General features: G+C 43.8%; 1 protein-coding gene across 1 annotated transcript in view; it reads right to left on the bottom strand.

Annotated features, from left to right (window-relative positions):
- Window positions 1-679: 679 nt before the first annotated feature.
- Window positions 680-22,760, bottom strand: part of LOC128703623 (profilin-like) — a 76,575-nt gene continuing 54,494 nt past the window's right edge. Inside the window, exons 3-4 of the mRNA XM_053798355.2 lie at window positions 3,427-3,580; window positions 680-1,510 (exon numbers count right to left, since the gene is read on the bottom strand). Coding sequence (XP_053654330.2) covers window positions 3,428-3,580 — 153 coding nt within the window. The 3' untranslated portion in view covers window positions 680-1,510; window position 3,427. The remainder of the gene's footprint in view (window positions 1,511-3,426; window positions 3,581-22,760) is intronic.

Here is a 22,760-nt window from a genome sequence, read left to right as displayed (position 1 = left end):
GCAAGATTTGGAGAAAAAAAAAATAGGGTTATGTTCCTGGGGGGATCCCAGGAACGTAACCCTATTTTTCCCACAAGTTCTTCAGTTCCTTTAACACTGATTCGTCTAACACTGCATTTTCAGGAACTTAAGTCTTAATCGATGGTCTACTGTATTTACCAATTCACACTAAACCTATTAAACATCTTTATTGAAACTATCCACTTGCCAATTTACTAATTTCCTTAAGTGATGGCACCGTATAAACTAGTTAAGACATTTGTGCACAAACATCTGCACATGAAAAGGCTAGTAACAAAAATCAACTATTAAGTAGTGTTTATTGGGGGGCAATGGAAGCTGTACAATACTGAGCGCCAGCAGTACGACTACCAGCACAGCAGAACACCAAGCCTGGGCACATGGGCCAATTTTGTGCCTCTGATAACCACAACAGTGACCTTGTAAGGCCAATGCTGCACTGGAACCTTAAAGTTAAAAAATGACAACCAGCAATTCTGAACTAGATGTATTTTGAACATGAATATGACCACATTGAACTTCTTACCTCTAGTTCATAATTGCCAACCTTCGTGAATTGATGACTAACTCCCCCCCCACCCCCCACAAAACTTCAAAAAAAGTTAGAAATGTCTCCCTCAAAATCTTTGGGAGTTAAATCAATTACCCCCCAACCCCAAATGAAAAAATGGCATTAACAAAACTTAAACTGAGCAAATGCACAGCAATAGATAATAGGACCCAATAATCAGTAACAGGCTAGAGTAGTTTTTCTTACTAGAAAATATAGTTCGTTGGATATCAACACAAGATACCAGTTGAAATAAGGAATGCATGTCCCATAAATTAGTTTCCAGTTTACAGTGGAAAACTTTAAGGAACAAATTAAATAAACTAGATAAAACAAGAATCAGTGGCTAGCAGAGACTAGACACTCAGGTGTTTGAGTGTGGGAGGAATCGAGAAGATCAAGAATGAGATGCGGTTCAGGAGGAAGGTTGTAATGGGAGAGCTTTTAAAGGGTATAAAAAAAGGAGTCACAAGGATGAGAACTTGAGTCAACCCCTTCCCCACCACTAAAGGCTTGCAGTTACACAGGCTAGCCACTTCACTATTAGCTGAAAAATCATCACTTATAAAGAGTGCAAGTTAATTCACAAGAAAGCTTCAATATGTTCATGGAAAAAATTTATTATACAAAAGTGTTTAAACTTTAAAGTATATCCACTTCATAGAGCCCTTGCCAAAGTCTGAAATACACAAACATACATCAACACGGGTGACACAGGCAAGCCTCTCCCAAACAGTAGCTGTTATCCAAAATCCAAGGGCTTACACACTTTTCTCTTTCTGTTTGCATTTGTTCAGAGTAGCAGAGTTTATTAAGATGGAACATGTCTGGTTCATGTCACAGTCATAATTCCACTGGTCAACACTGGTATATCACATGTCATCCACTGCCATGAATTTCCAAGTGAAGAAATGGCGATATTTAGATGATCCACAGTCACTGGAATTAAAAAAAAAAAAAAGAAAAAAGAATTAGCTCTAGTTCAAAGAAATTTTTCTAAGTTAAATATGCAAATGCAGGCACTTGCAGCTACTAATCTATCATGTTACTACTTTCCATACTACATTTAAGAAATTGGGCATTAACTAATTTTTGCGAAAATGCTTAAAATGCTTTATTTTCAATAGTCTATATATATAAGGGCAAAAACTAAGTTTTTTTTTTTTTCAGACTAGGAATTCATATCTTTAGATATTATATACCTTGTCTCTCGACAGACATCTCTTCAGCCACAGAAGTACCTGACATTAATCCAGCAAGTTCACCACTCCAAGAATACGATGTCTAAAAGTTTGTAGAACATGCTTCATGTCTACAAATTACCTTCCTTGCCACAATTACTGTATCCTCCAATCCATAGTGCTGTCGCTTCCCTTTTTGGGATATCCTTTGTACTAGTCTTGAGTATCTGGTCTTGCTAGGAATGTACACCCCCCCCCCCACCCATAATGGGAGTAATTCAAGTGGTCCAATCACCAATTTTTGCATTTTAAAAATGCAGAGCACTTTCATTTTTCCTAATAATGAACTTTAAGACTTATGCCTAACTATTTTTACCACACCAAGCTATCTACTTGGGTCACTTTGAACCCCTCCTTATATATCCATACTTCAAAGTTAATTTGGGTAAAACTTTCTACAACAAAAACCAGAAACTCCTTGTGTTTTTTCCTTAAATTACTTTGGACCTAACTTTCCTCCTCTCAAAAGGTAATTACCAGACCTGTCTTAGGCTAAGATGAAGAGGGAGATTGCATAAATTTATAAAGCAGATTTATACTGCACGTGAAAAGTAACAAATCCAAAGCAAAGGCAGTGCCCAAATGCTAGTAATAAGGCCAAGATCTGTACTACTATGAACCAAGGCAAGAAGCACAATCTACACCTGGAAAATTCTAGCAGGATTGGTCCCAAAATTTTAAAAATCTTTCCATGGGAGATTACCAACAGACCCTTGGCTGCCCTCAGTAAGGAACTGGACAAGTTTTGCAGATCAGTGCCTTATCAGCTGGGCTGTCAGGGTGTGTTGGACTTCATGCTGCTAGCCATTGTCACCAGGAGGCCTGGCCAGGGATCAGGCCACAAGGGAGTTGACCCTCTGAACACTCCAGGTAGACTCCAGGCAAGTTAATTTACATCAATTAGTATACAAACCAACTAAAGATTTAGTCTTCACTAACAACCATTCCACAAAAAAATTACCTTGAACAGTTTCTTAAATATACCCACTTTCCTTTTCAAGTGTACTGCTTTCAAAAGCAAACAGCTTCAAGCCTTTGTGGTTCACACAGCACCCAAGAACTGAGAGGAATGTTTAATACAAGGTGGAGTAGATTCCAATTCTTTTGATCAAGACCCCTTCAGCATTAAGGCACCCCTTTCCTCCAAGGGAAGATTTCATTACTGCCTCAATATCAGATTTACTTACCCTGAGAAATAGTACTAATTTCAATTACTCTATAGAAAAAATCCGAGCCTCTTATTCACCTTAATGGTATTCATGCTTTTTGGTACATTAACTGCCCATTTAAAAACTTTTGCAGTAAGGCAAATTTAAGTGTTCCATCAAGAGTTTAGCATAAAATGACACCAATAGACTAATTCATCAAGTCACTCAAGCTCAAATTCCTTATAGGCAAAGCCTGATCACTATCACCTTTATATTACCTAACAAATAAAGTGCTTCACATTCTACAAAGATATTTTCCTATCAAGATTAAACTTACCAGACTGTACCCCAAGCAAGTAACTACATGGTGCATCAGATTTTAAATACCAGTACAACCTATACTCTTATATTTAGAGCTACAGAAAAGGTGAAGTGCTAGTGATGTTACTTCTGTTTAGTATCTTACCTCAGTAAGACAAGGAAATTAAGTAATCCCCTAGTGACTCTACAATAGATGCCACCTGAGGATGTTGAATGGGCTCTTCAAACACCGCTACCAACACTGCTTGCAACGTCTTCATTGAGTGCATTCCGGCCTTTCCTTTCTTGCATCGGATTACCTGTAAATTAAACAAAACTAGCATGTTCAACCAATCTAAACCAAGAGTAATATGTTGAAACTTCCAAGACTAATCCTTCTCAATAATTTTAAATTTATAGGCTTAACCAAATTAAGTGCCACAGGGTATCCTTAATTTACTCATGGTCAGTTTAATCCAGCGAAACCTCTGCTTACAAGTTTAATTCGTTCCATGACCTAGCTCGTAACCTATCTGTTCGTATCCAGTCAATTTTCCTCGCTAACTGAAATGCCATTAATCTGTTCCAGCGAAATTCCTGCTCTCAGGAGGCAGGACAAAATACATGCATTGACGAAGTCCACAACCTGTACACCTCACTTGTGTTTATGATTTCATGCTTGTCCTTTGCACTTACTTTCTTAGGACCCATGGTCAGAAGTTTGGCAAAATAACTGCAAAACGTAAGAAATCTTTCCACTGAGGTAAGCATGGGCACTGGTGATGGCAAGAGCTGTTGTGGTATTCACTGTGCTATCTAGTGGCAGCGTTCTATATTATAAACGTGTATTATAATGGGGAAGCGCTAAATCTGCAGCATTATACAGTGCCTGTGGGGGAGAGGGGATGGAAGGTATTCAGGCTTAATTTAGGGAATTGGAGCAGATACAATTCCCCAAATCAAAGAGCCCCTTACCAGCATCAAGGAACCTCCCATGAGGGGGAAGCTCAACCTGAATTTTGGCTCTTATCCATGAGCAAAAAATTGATAGTGATGGCTTACATCCTGAAAAACTAGCATGGTGGGGCACTCTTAAGCACAGGTTCCACTACTGATAAACTAAATAAAATTTAGTCTAGTAAACTATTGCAATCTTGGCACGTCCCTTAACATTTTCATTGTCCACGCCCTCAAAAATTAAAAGTGCCATGTCTCCTTTTGAAAAAATCGGAAAATTTTTCTGAAGGTAATGACACCAAAAGTATACAATTAAATTATAGGGAAAACTAGTTACACAAGCACAAATTGTCTGGGTACAATTTATGTATCAACAATTTTGCCCAAGGTCCTATTTTAAGTAAATTCCTTTGCTCCACTACCAAATACTACTTTGGTATTTCACTAGTATGCCTTCTCTATCTACCAAGTATAAACCATCCATTCATCTATTACAACTACCCTATAAAGTGCACAAAAGTTGGCAATTTAGAAAAAAAAAAAAAAAAACATTTCTGCCACAAACCTTTCCTCTGTTAATTAACCCTTTCAGGGTCCAGAGGCCAAATCTGACAGTCAGGGTCTAAGAATTTTCAAAAAAATTTTTTTATTATTTTCTTATGAAATAATAGAATCTTTCTGAAGGTAATAAAGCAGAAAGTATGAAATTTGATGGAAAATTGACGAAATTATGCTCTTGCAAATTTTGATGCATCACTGATATTTACGCAGCGGCGATTTTGCCGACCGACTTATTTTAGGCCAATTACATTATTCCAGTTGCCCAAATTCTTAGCTATTTCACTAGTACTACTATTTTATCGACTGAGCACGAGAAATCACAAAGTCAACTGTTTTAACTACCCAATAAAGTGATTGGAAATTGGTAATTTTACCAATTTAACAGTTCAAAATATTTCCATTTCAAAACAGGATCTACAGTAAACAATGCAGGCATTCCATTTTGATTCAAAATTAAAAGAAAAAAAAAATTTACTGTTATGCAATGTTGTAATTTTATAAATATCAGCACTCATGAATGTATATTAGACCCACCAGCTGATGCTTATCAGACTTGTGTCGACATTTGTTTACTCGAACATCGGCAAAAATCGAACATTTCGGCTACTTTGAGCCCAGTTTAGAGCCATTTTCAGTACTAAAACCAATCCTAATCATCTTTCTGTAATACATTCTACCAAACGAGACAAAAATCGTGAAATACAACTAAAAAATACGAAAAAATACTTGTGTTTTAATTCAAAATTACGGTAGCAGTTTTCTTTCATTATGCACTGCGTGCTGCAGGATTTGTTTCATGTGGTACATTTACCACAGATTCGGATCTAGGCCCAAATTCACCACTCTCAGATTATCCGAGTGAGCCGAGGTCATGGCGTATATCTACGGTTTGGACCCTGGCTTCAAAGCCGTAGATCCACGGGACAAAGGGTTAACATCTCCGGGTCCCTATTACACTTTCCTTCCACTTTCTGGATAAAATTAACTAGGAATGATTTATTTACATACCAATAATGGAATTACCTATTAAAAAACTATGAAAGACCAGGGGAGTTACAGCACTATGTACTACTGTGATTTATGGTGTACCAAGTTTATTCAAAATTTGTGAATAATCTGGTGCCAATTCTTTCATCCTACCCATTGGGATTCCAGCCTCTGAACAGACTGCAATCATGATTTTGACTCCAGGTGGCTAGTTTTCAGAGAACCTAAAGGGAAGCGATTAGAATCGGCCCAAGGCCAAGAAAGGAAAAAATTTGACAGCCTTGCTGAATGCACAGGGGAGCCAAGAGTGAGCAATCAGCTAGTCTTGGAATATATCTGTCGGCTGGACGAGGGAAAAGGGGAGCAAGTCATGGGCCTCATTTTGAGGAGCCTACACATCATTTAGCTATTATTATTATTATAATCAAAAAGAAGCGCTAAGCCACAAGGGCTATACAGCGCTGCAGGGTAGGGAAGGAAGCAAGGGAATTGGATGGCAGAAGGGAGGGGGGATGATCAGCAGGTTACAGAAAACAGCGGGGCAGGGGATAGTACGGGGGTAGAGGGTAGCAAGAGATACAAGTAGAAAGGGCTGAAAGTATCAGAATTTGTGAAGTAAGTCAGTCGTTGTCAAAAAGTCAATGAGAGAGTCCGGATGAAAGGTGGGTCCATCAGCGAGAAGGGAAGGTAAAGAGAGAGCAGCGGGGCGAAGACGACGACAGAGGTAAATTCTGCGTGCTCGTTGATAAAGTGGGCAGTCCAACAGAATGTGGCTGACTGATAATGGAGCTTGGCAATTCTCACAGAGAGGAGCAAGACGCCTCTCCATGAGATATCCATGAGTAAGACGAGTATGGCCAATGCGAAGACGGGAGAGAGTAGTCTCCCAACCTCGACACTGGTGATAAGAAGACGGCCAGTAACCTATACTCGGTTTAATAGACTGAAGTTTGTTGCCGAGCATAGTAGACCAACGTTGTTGCCAACGGGTGTGAAGGTGGGAAGATATTACAGCAAAATAGTCCGTACATGGAATACCTCTATAAGAAACTGGTAGGTCATGTACTGCTGACCGCGCAGCAGTGTCTGCCTGTTCATTGCCCTGTACGTCAACATGACCAGGGACCCAACAAAAAACAATATCTTTATGCTTAGTAAAGATGCGGCGTAGCCAAAGTTGGATACGGAGGACTAAGGGGTGAGGTGTATCAAATTTTTGTATAGCCTGTAAAGCACTAAGGGAGTCTGAGACAACCACAAATGATGACACAGGCATAGATGCAATACGGATAAGTGCTGTAAGGATGGCATATAATTCAGCAGTAAAAATACTAGCTGAAGATAGTAAATGCCCTTGTACGACGCTGTCCGGAAACACTGCTGCGAATCCTACGCCGTCAGAAGACTTAGAGCCATCTGTGTACACAGCAATGGCATGAGAATGAGAGTGAAAGTGGTCAAGAAAAAGAGAGCGGGAAGCGACCGTAGACAGTTGGGCTTTCGAGCAAGGGAGGGAGAAAGAACAGACTCGAACAGCTGGAACTTCCCAGGGGGGTAGGGAAAAGTGAGATGCTACATGTACATAGAAAGGTGGTAGTTGAAGAGAAGACAAGAGCGAATGAAGGCGAAGAGAGAAGGGACGGAGTAAGCAGGGGCGGCGAACAAATAAAGAATGTCTACTAATATCAGTGACCATTCTATAAATGGAAGGATTGCGGAGATCATGAGAGCGTACATAGTAGCGCAGGCAATGGGCATCACGGCGATCGGATAAGGATGGAACGTTCGCTTCTGCATAGAGGCTTTCGACAGGGGAAGAGCGAAAAGCACCAAGGCATAAACGTAATCCTTGGTGATGAATGGGGTTAAGGCTAGAGAGAGTAGCAGGAGATGCCGCTGAATAGATCTGGTCACCATAATCAAGTTTCGATAAAATAAGGGTGGAATGTAGGTGAAGGAGGGTTCGACGATCAGCTCCCCACGAAAGATGAGCAAGGGTTTTAAGAAGGTTCAGCCGGCTGTGACAAGTTGCCTTCAGAGAGGTAATGTGAGGTTTCCAGGATAACCTACGATCAAAGAGGAGGCCCAGAAACTTGACTGTATCACGTTCAGGGATACGTGAGCCATAGAGGTACAAAGGATGATCAGAGATGACAGAGCGTCTAGTGAAAGTGATTTGGTGGGTTTTAGTGCTGGAAAATTTAAACCCATGTGTGGTGGCCCAATTGGAAACACGGTCGACTGCATGCTGGAGAGAATCTGTAAGGAGGTGACAGTCAGCGCCTGCACAGGCAATAGCGAAGTCATCAACATAGAGTGATGACCAAATATTTGATGGAAGACTAGAGGCCAAATCATTAATAGCAAGGAGAAAAAGTGTTGTGCTCAGAACACATCCCTGGGGGACACCTTCAGCTTGGACAAAGTCCGGGGAGAGCACATTATTAACCCGAACACGGAAATGCCTGTCAGTTAAAAAGTTCTTAAGGAAGGATGGTAGATTGCCTCGAAGGCCTAAGGAGTGGGCTTGGGCTAAAATATTATACCTCCAAGTTGTGTCATATGCCTTCTCAAGGTCAAAAAATATGGCAATAACTGAGTGGTTATTCGCAAAGGCATTACGAACATACGTATCCAAGCGCAGTAAGGGGTCTATGGTAGAACGTCCCTTACGAAAGCCATATTGACGAGTGGAGAGACTGTTGTGTGTCTCTAAATACCACACTAAACGTCTATTTACTAGACGTTCCATTACTTTGCAAACTGCACTGGTAAGAGCAATGGGACGATAGTGGGAGGTTTCATGTCCCGTAGTGCCTGGTTTGCGGAAAGGGAGAACAATGGCGGATTTCCACAGCTGTGGAAGAACTCCTTGTGACCAAATAAGATTGTAAAGGCGTAATAGGACTGCAAGGGCTGACTGATGTAAATGTTGTAGCATACGAATATGAATGTCGTCGGGCCCAGCTGCCGATGATCGACAAGCTGAGAGTGTTGCCTCCAGTTCTTGAAGTGTAAAAGGCACATTATACTGTTCTTCTCTGAGAGAAGAAAAGTCCAAAGGTGCTAACTCTCTGGCAGACTTTGAGGAAAGAAATGAGGGGCATAGATGGAGTCCCTGAGAAATACGGACCAGATGATTGCCAATTTCATTGGCAACATCTAGTGGGTTTGCTATATCAACACCGGCAACCCGCAGAACAGGAGCCGGGTCAGGAGAATATTTACCACTCAGTTTTCGTACTTTTTTCCAGACTGCACTCATAGAGGAAGCAGAGGTGATGGTGGAGACATAATCTCGCCAGCAAGTGCGTTTAGCGTCACGGATGACACGGCGAGCGATCGCACGCTTCTGTTTAAAATCAAGGAGTCGCTCTGTGGTTCTATTGTACCGGTACCTGCCCCATGCAGCGCGTTTCAAACGTACTGCACGAGCACAAGCAGGAGACCACCAAGGCACGCATTTCTGAGAATGCCTGCCCGAAGTTTGGGGTATAGAATGAGAAGCTGCGGTGAAAACGGAGGACGAGAAGAGGTGTAAAAGCTCATCGATGGAGGACGAAGAAGGAACCTCTTTAAAAACAGTCAGGTGTGAGTAAAGGTTCCAATTTGCCCGATTAAATTGCCAGCGTGGGGTGCGAAGAGGTGGCGAATATGAAGGGGAAGTAAGAATGATTGGGAAATGATCACTGTCATGTAAGTCCGGGAGAACAGACCAAGTAAAGTCTAATGCGGCGGAGGAAGAGCAAACAGAGATCTATGCAAGAGAGAGTATGAGTCCGAGGATCAAAATGGGTGTGAGTACCTGTATTTAAAACATGGAGGGGGTGGGTGGCAAGAAAAGCCTCTAACTGAATTCCACGGGAATCACAGTGAGACCCTCCCCAGAGGAAATGGTGGGCATTAAAATCACCAAGTAACAGAATCGGTGGCGGTAATGACGAAACAAGGAAGGCAAAATCCGGAATAGATAATGCCCGAGAAGGAGAGAGATATAAAGAACAGAGCGTATACCACCTATGTAAGTGGATACGGGCTGCTGTGTAATGCAGCGAAGTATGAATAAATAGCTGATGGTACGGAATATCAGTGCGGAGAAGAAGGGCACTTTCATTAAAGGTCCCATCAGGAAAAGGATCTGAAGAATACAATAAATTATAGCCTGAGATGTGAGAAATAACAGCAGAGTGTAATTTTGGTTCCTGTAAGCAAACACCAACAGGGGCAAACTGGGAGAGTAACATCTGAAGCTCACCCCGATTACCCCTGAGGCCGCGTATATTCCACTGTAAAAAGGCCATGATTGGCAATGATAAAGATACTTGAAATCCGCAGGTAAGGGTTCCTACGGACTAGAAGGGTTAGAAAAGTCCACATGCGGAGGCAGTGGAAAATGTTCAAGCAGCGAAGGAACGGTGCGCTGTGAAGAAAGGAGTTGCGCAGATGGAGCAGAGGAGAGAGAAAGAGCGGAAGGTGGATCAGTGTCCATTGATGGTTTGGTCTCTGCAATATATTCAGAGATTGCTTCAAGTGTTTCGGAATTCAAAGATGTCGTATGGGAGACAATATTGGGAATGGTAGGGGGAGGATGAGTAAAGATTGGAACTGTATTGGACTGTACCAAGGTAGGGGGGGGCGAAAGGGTGGAGGGAACTGGAGAAGCGTGGCAGGGGACAGAAGAGACAGGAACCTGGGAGGTGGCAGAAGAGGAAGAAACTTGGGAGGGAACAGGGGAGGAAGGTACATTACGAGGAGGAGGGTGAACCTCTGCACTTGTAACTGAGCCAGTGAGAGGGGAAGAACTAGGGACAGAGACAGGGAGGGTAAAATGAGGAGGTGGAAGATGGGTAGGAGGTGTTACCGGACCTTTTTTTGACTTTTGAGAAGTAGAGGGACGATTGGGAAGAGGTGTCGTACGAGGTCTCGTCGATACTGAGGCTTGTAAGAGAGAACTCGAAGAAGCGAGATTAGACTGAGGCGTTGAAGTAGGGACGTCTGAGCCGAGGACAGCAAAAGGATTAGATACAGGAGTGATTATGGGAGAGGTAACCACAGAGGTGGGTGTAGAAGATGGGATACCAGAAGTGGGGGGACGTTTTGAAACACGGGAATAAGAAACACGTGGGAGTCTCCCTTGGAGGCGGAGATGAGAAACTGCCATGGCATAAGGGAGACCTTCTGTCTCTTTGAGGTAACGGATTTCCCGCTCGTTTAAATAGACCTGACAACGGCGAGAGTACGAAGGGTGAGCCTCATGACAGTTAAGGCAAGAGGGAGATCGATTGCAAGACGTATTAGAATGGTCATCGGCACCACAGACTGGGCATTCGGCGATAGATCTGCAATATTTCGCTGGATGGCCAAATCGCCAGCAATTTCTACACTGTTGTGGTGTAGGGATCACCTTTCGAACTTGTAACCGATGTCCTGCTATATAAACGGAGGATGGGAGTTCTCGGCTGTCAAAAGTTAAACGAGCCACATTGCTAGGGTATCGTCTCCGCCCACGGGCAGGAAGAACGTAAGTGTCTACCTTGAGGATTGGGAGATCTTGGAGTTCCAGCTGTTCTAGAATGTCGGTGCCACATGTCTGGAAATTTTGTTGAACTATGGTATGGGGCAGAATAACGGTACCACTACAAGAATTGAGGGAATGATGTTTTTCAAGGGTGACAGGAACAGTATCTATATGGGAAAGACGAGAGAGCTCACGAGCCTGGGTAGCATTCTGTACGGTAATGATGCGCGTACCGCTCTTAAGAGCATGAAAAGAAATATCTTTACCAACATGGCGTAGGAGTGCCTTGCCAATACTATGGTCAGAAAGATAGGCAGTAGAGGAAGTTGGTCGTAAAGTGAAGAATTTAGTCCACTGTTCAGTCTGAAACTGAGCGTGGAAAGGTAGTGAAGGACGTGTCGATCGTTTCTGAGAAGAACGAGAAGGTGAAGGTGGAGAAGTATCATCAGCAGGTAATTGTCGTTGACGTTTAGGCGTGGGACCAGAGTTGGTCCGACGTGGAACGGGTCGGCGATTTGAAAATTGCCGCACCGTAGAGGGAGAGGCCGGAAGCATAGTCAGAGGAGAGCGAAGGTCTGATAAATCGAAGGAGTCAGTCGAGGCCTCAGTACCTGAAGCGGGTGAGGAAACAGCACCGGCAATAGGTACAGAGGCATGAGGAATGTCTGAAGAGTGGTCCAAAGACGAGGCGGGGTCAGAACGGGGTGCGGTATCAAGAAGGGGCCCGGGGGTACCAGGTTCATGGACTAGGGCTGCCATGGTTAGGTTACTTCTTTCTTTTTGTTTTTAAGAAAAAAAAAGAAAGAAGAAAAGAAAATAAAAATAAAAAAAAGAAAAAAAAAAGGGGGGACCGGGGAGGGATAGTTCCTAGGAGGAATGAAAGGGCCAGAAATCTCCCTCCGCGCCCAAGAGGACTCGACACCGCTAGTAGCGCAGATGCAGCATGGAACCCGTGCCATACCCTACCCTTCATGCCAGTAAACCAGCAATCTGGGATAGCAACCTCACATCTGCCGAGCTACCTCGGTGGACAAAAGAGAGGGCGGCCGGATATCCGCCACAAAGCATACCTCCTTCAGCCACCACCCCCGGAATCCGAAAGGTGGCTTCCAGAGATACACCCGTCGCCCAAAAGACACCCAAAGCTACTCCGGGATACCGGAGAGGGATCGGGACATCCCTAGGCAATCCAGATTCCACGGCAAACTACGCCACCGCCAAGAAACCTCAACGGAATGGGATGGACCCCGGTGTCCTTTCCCCCACCTAGGAACTAGCGCGCCTGTGGGAGAAATCCCAAAGGACAAAAAGAGGAAGGGCAAAAGGGAGGAGTGGGGAGGAGGAGGAGGAAAGGAAAAAGGGGAGGATGGGGAGGATGGGATAGGGGAGGGGAGATTGGGGGGTAATTAGGTTCGGTCTGAGGAAGAAGACCGATAGGTCTAATTCCTCAGACCAAGAGCCTCTTCACCACGCCAAGGAGCCCCCCTTGAAGAGGATCATTTAGCTAGACTTCAGAATTCTGGTAGGTTATCTGTTGAGCAGTCAATTACCTTGTTTCCTGTAATATATTCCTTGGTGGTAACTATTAGTGTATGAAGTGTAACTGTCATTATGACAGACTGTAATAAATGGAAGACTAACTTCCAAGTATCCTAACTTACTGGTTATACTCTAAGTGTGATTCTGCACTAATCAGTGATGAGTAGTCATTTTCCTTGGATAAGTTTCATTATGGCTATTTTATGTTACTGAGATACTAGTGGAATGTTTTAATTCCAACAGTTATCTATGCTGAGGTACCTTGAGAAGATTGTCCCTTATTATATACACTAAGTGGTATTTTAAGTGTCAAACAGTCGGTACTTTAACAATTTTAAGGAAAGTTAAGTATCTTTTCAGGAAATAGCAGGTGGGGGATATCCATTTTTGCCTTTATCCCATACTACAGTAATACTTGTTCCATTAGTAAAACCACCAAAAGGAAAACAAGACTTAGGCTACTACCACATTTGGGTTGATGTGCAACAGCCCCAAGCAGCTCAATCTTTTAACCCTTTGACTGTGTTGGTCGTATGTGTGTGTTTTACGAGGTACCGTGTTCGACGTATACACACTCAAATTCTAGCGGCTTCAAATCAAGCAGAAAGCTGGTAGGTCCACATGCGAGAGAATGGGTCTGTGGTCAGTGTGCACCATATAAAAAAATCCTGGAGCACGCAGTGCATAATGAGAATGTTTTTAAAATAAAATGCAGACTGGTCTATTTTTGTATAGTATTTATGGTTGTATTCTTGTTTTCTTGGTCTCATTTGATAGAATGGAAAACACAGAAATAGAGGTGATTTTGATTGGTTTTACTTTAAAAAACCTGGAAATGGAGCTCAAAGTAGGGGAAAAGTTTGATTTTTGCTGATGTTCAAAAGTAAACAAATGATGTCTTTGTCCAGTAAATGTCCAACTAGCCATTCTAATATGCAGTCATTAATGGGTTCACAATATTATTATTATTATAATCAAAAAGAAGCGCTAAGCCACAAGGGCTATACAGCGCTGCAGGGTAGGGAAGGAAGCAAGGGAATTGGATGGCAGAAGGGAGGGGGGATGATCAGCAGGTTACAGAAAACAGCGGGGCAGGGGATAGTACGGGGGTAGAGGGTAGCAAGAGATACAAGTAGAAAGGGCTGAAAGTATCAGAATTTGTGAAGTCAGTCAGTCGTTGTCAAAAAGTCAATGAGAGAGTCCGGATGAAAGGTGGGTCCATCAGCGAGAAGGGAAGGTAAAGAGAGAGCAGCGGGGCGAAGACGACGACAGAGGTAAATTCTGCGTGCTCGTTGATAAAGTGGGCAGTCCAACAGAATGTGGCTGACTGATAATGGAGCTTGGCAATTCTCACAGAGAGGAGCAAGACGCCTCTCCATGAGATATCCATGAGTAAGACGAGTATGGCCAATGCGAAGACGGGAGAGAGTAGTCTCCCAACCTCGACACTGGTGATAAGAAGACGGCCAGTAACCTATACTCGGTTTAATAGACTGAAGTTTGTTGCCGAGCATAGTAGACCAACGTTGTTGCCAACGGGTGTGAAGGTGGGAAGATATTACAGCAAAATAGTCCGTACATGGAATACCTCTATAAGAAACTGGTAGGTCATGTACTGCTGACCGCGCAGCAGTGTCTGCCTGTTCATTGCCCTGTACGTCAACATGACCAGGGACCCAACAAAAAACAATATCTTTATGCTTAGTAAAGATGCGGCGTAGCCAAAGTTGGATACGGAGGACTAAGGGGTGAGGTGTATCAAATTTTTGTATAGCCTGTAAAGCACTAAGGGAGTCTGAGACAACCACAAATGATGACACAGGCATAGATGCAATACGGATAAGTGCTGTAAGGATGGCATATAATTCAGCAGTAAAAATACTAGCTGAAGATAGTAAATGCCCTTGTACGACGCTGTCCGGAAACACTGCTGCGAATCCTACGCCGTCAGAAGACTTAGAGCCATCTGTGTACACAGCAATGGCATGAGAATGAGAGTGAAAGTGGTCAAGAAAAAGAGAGCGGGAAGCGACCGTAGACAGTTGGGCTTTCGAGCAAGGGAGGGAGAAAGAACAGACTCGAACAGCTGGAACTTCCCAGGGGGGTAGGGAAAAGTGAGATGCTACATGTACATAGAAAGGTGGTAGTTGAAGAGAAGACAAGAGCGAATGAAGGCGAAGAGAGAAGGGACGGAGTAAGCAGGGGCGGCGAACAAATAAAGAATGTCTACTAATATCAGTGACCATTCTATAAATGGAAGGATTGCGGAGATCATGAGAGCGTACATAGTAGCGCAGGCAATGGGCATCACGGCGATCGGATAAGGATGGAACGTTCGCTTCTGCATAGAGGCTTTCGACAGGGGAAGAGCGAAAAGCACCAAGGCATAAACGTAATCCTTGGTGATGAATGGGGTTAAGGCTAGAGAGAGTAGCAGGAGATGCCGCTGAATAGATCTGGTCACCATAATCAAGTTTCGATAAAATAAGGGTGGAATGTAGGTGAAGGAGGGTTCGACGATCAGCTCCCCACGAAAGATGAGCAAGGGTTTTAAGAAGGTTCAGCCGGCTGTGACAAGTTGCCTTCAGAGAGGTAATGTGAGGTTTCCAGGATAACCTACGATCAAAGAGGAGGCCCAGAAACTTGACTATCACGTTCAGGGATACGTGAGCCATAGAGGTACAAAGGATGATCAGAGATGACAGAGCGTCTAGTGAAAGTGATTTGGTGGGTTTTAGTGCTGGAAAATTTAAACCCATGTGTGGTGGCCCAATTGGAAACACGGTCGACTGCATGCTGGAGAGAAACTGTAAGGAGGTGACAGTCAGCGCCTGCACAGGCAATAGCGAAGTCATCAACATAGAGTGATGACCAAATATTTGATGGAAGACTAGAGGCCAAATCATTAATAGCAAGGAGAAAAAGTGTTGTGCTCAGAACACATCCCTGGGGGACACCTTCAGCTTGGACAAAGTCCGGGGAGAGCACATTATTAACCCGAACACGGAAATGCCTGTCAGTTAAAAAGTTCTTAAGGAAGGATGGTAGATTGCCTCGAAGGCCTAAGGAGTGGACTTGGGCTAAAATATTATACCTCCAAGTTGTGTCATATGCCTTCTCAAGGTCAAAAAATATGGCAATAACTGAGTGGTTATTCGCAAAGGCATTACGAACATACGTATCCAAGCGCAGTAAGGGGTCTATGGTAGAACGTCCCTTACGAAAGCCATATTGACGAGTGGAGAGACTGTTGTGTGTCTCTAAATACCACACTAAACGTCTATTTACTAGACGTTCCATTACTTTGCAAACTGCACTGGTAAGAGCAATGGGACGATAGTGGGAGGTTTCATGTCCCGTAGTGCCTGGTTTGCAGAAAGGGAGAACAATGGCGGATTTCCACAGCTGTGGAAGAACTCCTTGTGACCAAATAAGATTGTAAAGGCGTAATAGGACTGCAAGGGCTGACTGATGTAAATGTTGTAGCATACGAATATGAATGTCGTCGGGCCCAGCTGCCGATGATCGACAAGCTGAGAGTGTTGCCTCCAGTTCTTGAAGTGTAAAAGGCACATTATACTGTTCTTCTCTGAGAGAAGAAAAGTCCAAGGGTGCTAACTCTCTGGCAGACTTTGAGGAAAGAAATGAGGGGCATAGATGGAGTCCCTGAGAAATACGGACCAGATGATTGCCAATTTCATTGGCAACATCTAGTGGGTTTGCTATATCAACACCGGCAACTCGCAGAACAGGAGCCGGGTCAGGAGAATATTTACCACTCAGTTTTCGTACTTTTTTCCAGACTGCACTCATAGAGGAAGCAGAGGTGATGGTGGAGACAATCTCGCCAGCAAGTGCGTTTAGCGTCACGGATGACACGGCGAGCGATCGCACGCTTCTGTTTAAAATCAAGGAGTCGCTCTGTGGTTCTATTGTACCGGTACCTGCCCCATGCAGCGCGTTTCAAACGTACTGCACGAGCACAAGCAGGAGACCACCAAGGCACGCATTTCTGAGAATGCCTGCCCGAAGTTTGGGGTATAGAATGAGAAGCTGCGGTGAAAACGGAGGACGAGAAGAGGTGTAAAAGCTCATCGATGGAGGACGAAGAAGGAACCTCTTTAAAAACAGTCAGGTGTGAGTAAAGGTTCCAATTTGCCCGATTAAATTGCCAGCGTGGGGTGCGAAGAGGTGGCGAATATGAAGGGGAAGAAAGAATGATTGGGAAATGATCACTGTCATGTAAGTCCGGGAGAACAGACCAAGTAAAGTCTAATGCGGCGGAGGAAGAGCAAACTGAGAGATCGATGCAAGAGAGAGTATGAGTCCGAGGATCAAAATGGGTGTGAGTACCTGTATTTAAAACATGGAGGGGGTGGGTGGCAAGAAAAGCCTCTAACTGAATTCCACGGGAATCACAGTGAGACCCTCCCCAGAGGAAATGGTGGGCATTAAAATCACCAAGTAACAGAATCGGTGGCGGTAATGACGAAACAAGGAAGGCAAAATCCGGAATAGATAATGCCCGAGAAGGAGAGAGATATAAAGAACAGAGCGTATACCACCTATGTAAGTGGATACGGGCTGCTGTGTAATGCAGCGAAGTATGAATAAATAGCTGATGGTACGGAATATCAGTGCGGAGAAGAAGGGCACTTTCATTAAAGGTCCCATCAGGAAAAGGATCTGAAGAATACAATAAATTATAGCCTGAGATGTGAGAAATAACAGCAGAGTGTAATTTTGGTTCCTGTAAGCAAACACCAACAGGGGCAAACTGGGAGAGTAACATCTGAAGCTCACCCCGATTACCCCTGAGGCCGCGTATATTCCACTGTAAAAAGGCCATGATTGGCAATGATAAAGATACTTGAAATCCGCAGGTAAGGGTTCCTACGGACTAGAAGGGTTAGAAAAGTCCACATGCGGAGGCAGTGGAAAATGTTCAAGCAGCGAAGGAACGGTGCGCTGTGAAGAAAGGAGTTGCGCAGATGGAGCAGAGGAGAGAGAAAGAGCGGAAGGTGGATCAGTGTCCATTGATGGTTTGGTCTCTGCAATATATTCAGAGATTGCTTCAAGTGTTTCGGAATTCAGAGATGTCGTATGGGAGACAATATTGGGAATGGTAGGGGGAGGATGAGTAAAGATTGGAACTGTATTGGACTGTACCAAGGTAGGGGGGGGGGCGAAAGGGTGGAGGGAACTGGAGAAGCGTGGCAGGGGACAGAAGAGACAGGAACCTGGGAGGTGGCAGAAGAGGAAGAAACTTGGGAGGGAACAGGGGAGGAAGGTACATTACGAGGAGGAGGGTGAACCTCTGCACTTGTAACTGAGCCAGTGAGAGGGGAAGAACTAGGGACAGAGACAGGGAGGGTAAAATGAGGAGGTGGAAGATGGGTAGGAGGTGTTACCGGACCTTTTTTTGACTTTTGAGAAGTAGAGGGACGATTGGGAAGAGGTGTCGTACGAGGTCTCGTCGATACTGAGGCTTGTAAGAGAGAACTCGAAGAAGCGAGATTAGACTGAGGCGTTGAAGTAGGGACGTCTGAGCCGAGGACAGCAAAAGGATTAGATACAGGAGTGATTATGGGAGAGGTAACCACAGAGGTGGGTGTAGAAGATGGGATACCAGAAGTGGGGGGACGTTTTGAAACACGGGAATAAGAAACACGTGGGAGTCTCCCTTGGAGGCGGAGATGAGAAACTGCCATGGCATAAGGGAGACCTTCTGTCTCTTTGAGGTAACGGATTTCCCGCTCGTTTAAATAGACCTGACAACGGCGAGAGTACGAAGGGTGAGCCTCATGACAGTTAAGGCAAGAGGGAGATCGATTGCAAGACGTATTAGAATGGTCATCGGCACCACAGACTGGGCATTCGGCGATAGATCTGCAATATTTCGCTGGATGGCCAAATCGCCAGCAATTTCTACACTGTTGTGGTGTAGGGATCACCTTTCGAACTTGTAACCGATGTCCTGCTATATAAACGGAGGATGGGAGTTCTCGGCTGTCAAAAGTTAAACGAGCCACATTGCTAGGGTATCGTCTCCGCCCACGGGCAGGAAGAACGTAAGTGTCTACCTTGAGGATTGGGAGATCTTGGAGTTCCAGCTGTTCTAGAATGTCGGTGCCACATGTCTGGAAATTTTGTTGAACTATGGTATGGGGCAGAATAACGGTACCACTACAAGAATTGAGGGAATGATGTTTTTCAAGGGTGACAGGAACAGTATCTATATGGGAAAGACGAGAGAGCTCACGAGCCTGGGTAGCATTCTGTACGGTAATGATGCGCGTACCGCTCTTAAGAGCATGAAAAGAAATATCTTTACCAACATGGCGTAGGAGTGCCTTGCCAATACTATGGTCAGAAAGATAGGCAGTAGAGGAAGTTGGTCGTAAAGTGAAGAATTTAGTCCACTGTTCAGTCTGAAACTGAGCGTGGAAAGGTAGTGAAGGACGTGTCGATCGTTTCTGAGAAGAACGAGAAGGTGAAGGTGGAGAAGTATCATCAGCAGGTAATTGTCGTTGACGTTTAGGCGTGGGACCAGAGTTGGTCCGACGTGGAACGGGTCGGCGATTTGAAAATTGCCGCACCGTAGAGGGAGAGGCCGGAAGCATAGTCAGAGGAGAGCGAAGGTCTGATAAATCGAAGGAGTCAGTCGAGGCCTCAGTACCTGAAGCGGGTGAGGAAACAGCACCGGCAATAGGTACAGAGGCATGAGGAATGTCTGAAGAGTGGTCCAAAGACGAGGCGGGGTCAGAACGGGGTGCGGTATCAAGAAGGGGCCCGGGGGTACCAGGTTCATGGACTAGGGCTGCCATGGTTAGGTTACTTCTTTCTTTTTGTTTTTAAGAAAAAAAAAAGAAAAGAAAAATAAAAATAAAAAAAAGAAAAAAAAAGGGGGGACCGGGGAGGGATAGTTCCTAGGAGGAATGAAAGGGCCAGAAATCTCCCTCCGCGCCCAAGAGGACTCGACACCGCTAGTAGCGCAGATGCAGCATGGAACCCGTGCCATACCCTACCCTTCATGCCAGTAAACCAGCAATCTGGGATAGCAACCTCACATCTGCCGAGCTACCTCGGTGGACAAAAGAGAGGGCGGCCGGATATCCGCCACAAAGCATACCTCCTTCAGCCACCACCCCCGGAATCCGAAAGGTGGCTTCCAGAGATACACCCGTCGCCCAAAAGACACCCAAAGCTACTCCGGGATACCGGAGAGGGATCGGGACATCCCTAGGCAATCCAGATTCCACGGCAAACTACGCCACCGCCAAGAAACCTCAACGGAATGGGATGGACCCCGGTGTCCTTTCCCCTACCTAGGAACTAGCGCGCCTGTGGGAGAAATCACGAAGGCTAAAAAGAGGAAGGGCAAAAGGGAGGGGTGAGGAGGAGGAGGAGGAAGAATGGAAAAAGGGGAGGATGGGGAGGATGGGATAGGGGAGGGGAGAATGGGGGGTAATTAGGTTCGGTCTGAGGAAGAAGACCGACAGGGCTAATTCCTCAGACCAAGAGCCTCTTCACCACGCCAAGGAGCCCCCCTTGAAGAGGCGATTTGTAAGTATCGCTGAGGTCACTAACTTCGCGAGAGTGTAATTGTTAGTTTACCATCAATTTTTTTTTTTTTTGGCATTACAATCAGGAAAAGATTATCATTTCACGAGAAAATTTTTTTTTTTTTTCTGAAATTTTGCAACACCAGAAGACACCTCAGGATTGGGGGTTGCAACAGTCAAAGGGTTAAGATGAGCTACCAGTGTTTACAAATATTGTACTGTATATCAATGCAAGCAAATTCTAATTAGCTAAGATCTATTTTATAATTAATAACACCTTCAAATTAAAGTTTGGGAGGTGGTGCTGGATGCAAACCATTACCAAAAGATACCAGCTTTTTTTTTTTTTTTTTTTTTTCAAAAAATACAAGCACAACTGGTAACCCCACAGCCAAGCCCTGGGCCAGGCTAGCCTGATCAACCAGGCGCTCTGCCCACTGGCTTACTTAACCACAGCCTGCACTTGGGTGGAAGCACATGTCCAATTTCCTCAACTACACTTGTTCCAGCAGTTTCAAATCTGAAAATGTGCAGTCTAAGCCAGGGGTGGGCAAACTGCAGCCCACCAAGATCAAGTCATATACTCTCATGTATGCAGCTGAATGAGCAAAACTGTTCATTTTCCTCGGTTGAAAAAATAAGCTGTTACACAAGCAGTATCAGACAAGTACAGTTCCCAGTTGATGGCTTTAGAAGTTTGCCCACCCCTGGTCCAGGCCCATTATGTGGATACAATGTTCTTATATCCACAGCACCCCTGCTTTTTACTAATTACATTTTCTTCAAAGTCTTTACCAATGTGTGATGGTGGTGTGGATTTGTGACCATGCCCTCTAGTACCTTCCACTGATTATGTATCCTCAATCTTTTAACCCTATTATGCAACCAGAGATAAGCAGAGGATATGTATTGAATGCCTCACCAAACAGGCAGGAAACTGCTAAATTTACTCTTGTTTCAGACTACAGATTCAACATTTCAGGTGTATACAAATTAAATTCTGAAATGGTAGAATCTATCTCAAGGTAGCAACACCAAAGAACAAAATTTGATGGAAAACTTACTGAAGTATGTAGGTGTAAAGTTAGTCGTCAGTGCATAAATTGCCTAGACAAGTTCACAAACTTGAGTCTTACTAAGTTAATTCCATTGTTCTAGTTGACAAAATTCTTAGCTATTACACTAGTATGCTTTCTATTGACTAAGTAAAAGAAACTGCCCATTCAACTAGGTCATAATTTATAATTGCCAACCACAAAAAAAAATGCCAATTTAAAAATAAATCCTGGAACCAACATTCCTTTGTTCGTTAGTAATGTCCAAGGCTCCTGTATTACACTTTCCATTTTGAATTTAGTCAAATTAAGATTCACTGCATTTCTTGAAAATTAACCAGGAAAGGTCAGTCATTGTTTACAGCCTCCCAATAAATAATTAAGATCTATTAACCCTTTTGTGAAATGATAGAGAATCTTTCCAAGTATAACACCAAAAGTATGAAATTTGATGGAAAACTTTCAGAATTATGCTCTTGCAAAGTTAGCAGTCTAAGATATTTACGCATCGGCAATTTTGCCCACTTTGAGCCCTATTTTCAGCCAATTCCAATGTTGCAGTTGACCAAAATCAGCTATTTCCCTAGAACTCCATTTGTTCTATCGAGTACAATCTGCCCATTTACCAATTTCAACTACCCAATAAAGTGGTCAAATTGGCATCTTTTGAAATTTGTGCAAAATTGCACAAAGATGCCAATTTCAAAATAGGGTCCAGAATAAACAAGACATTCATGGCACTAAAATAACATTATCTGTTCATTAGTCATCTCTAGGCCCCTCATTACTTTTGCTTTCCATTTTGAATTTTTATTCAGAAAATGGGTTTTCTGTTATGTATACTACTGCATCATTGTAAAAACTGTATAAATAATGTCAGCGCACTCGTGAAAGAATATTAGACTGACCAGTTGACGTGTACTGGATGCGTGGCGTGATTTGTTTACTCTTGAACATTGGCAAAAATCGATCATTTTTGCTACTATGAGCTCGATTTCAAGGTACTCGTCATCGTGAAACCAATCAAAATCGTCTATTTCTGTAATATATCTTCCATTCTATCAATTAAGACCAAAGAAACAAGAATAAAACCATAAATACCATACGAAAATACACTAGTAAGTCGCAGTTTTAAACCAAAAACACGGTTGGAGATTCATTATCCACAGCGTGCTTCAGGATTTTTCTTATACGGCACACACTGACTACAGACTCATTCTTTCATATGTAGGCCTAGCAGCTTTCTTCCACCAGGTTTGAAGGCACTAGAATTTAGGCGTACAAGTATGTGACCGACCTTCAAAGGGTTAAAAGACTG

Source organism: Cherax quadricarinatus, chromosome 76 (genome assembly GCF_038502225.1).
Source record: "Cherax quadricarinatus isolate ZL_2023a chromosome 76, ASM3850222v1, whole genome shotgun sequence".
Taxonomy (NCBI): Eukaryota; Metazoa; Arthropoda; class Malacostraca; order Decapoda; family Parastacidae; genus Cherax; species Cherax quadricarinatus.
Note: the sequence above shows the minus strand (reverse complement) of the source record. Positions and strands in the feature narration are given on the sequence as shown.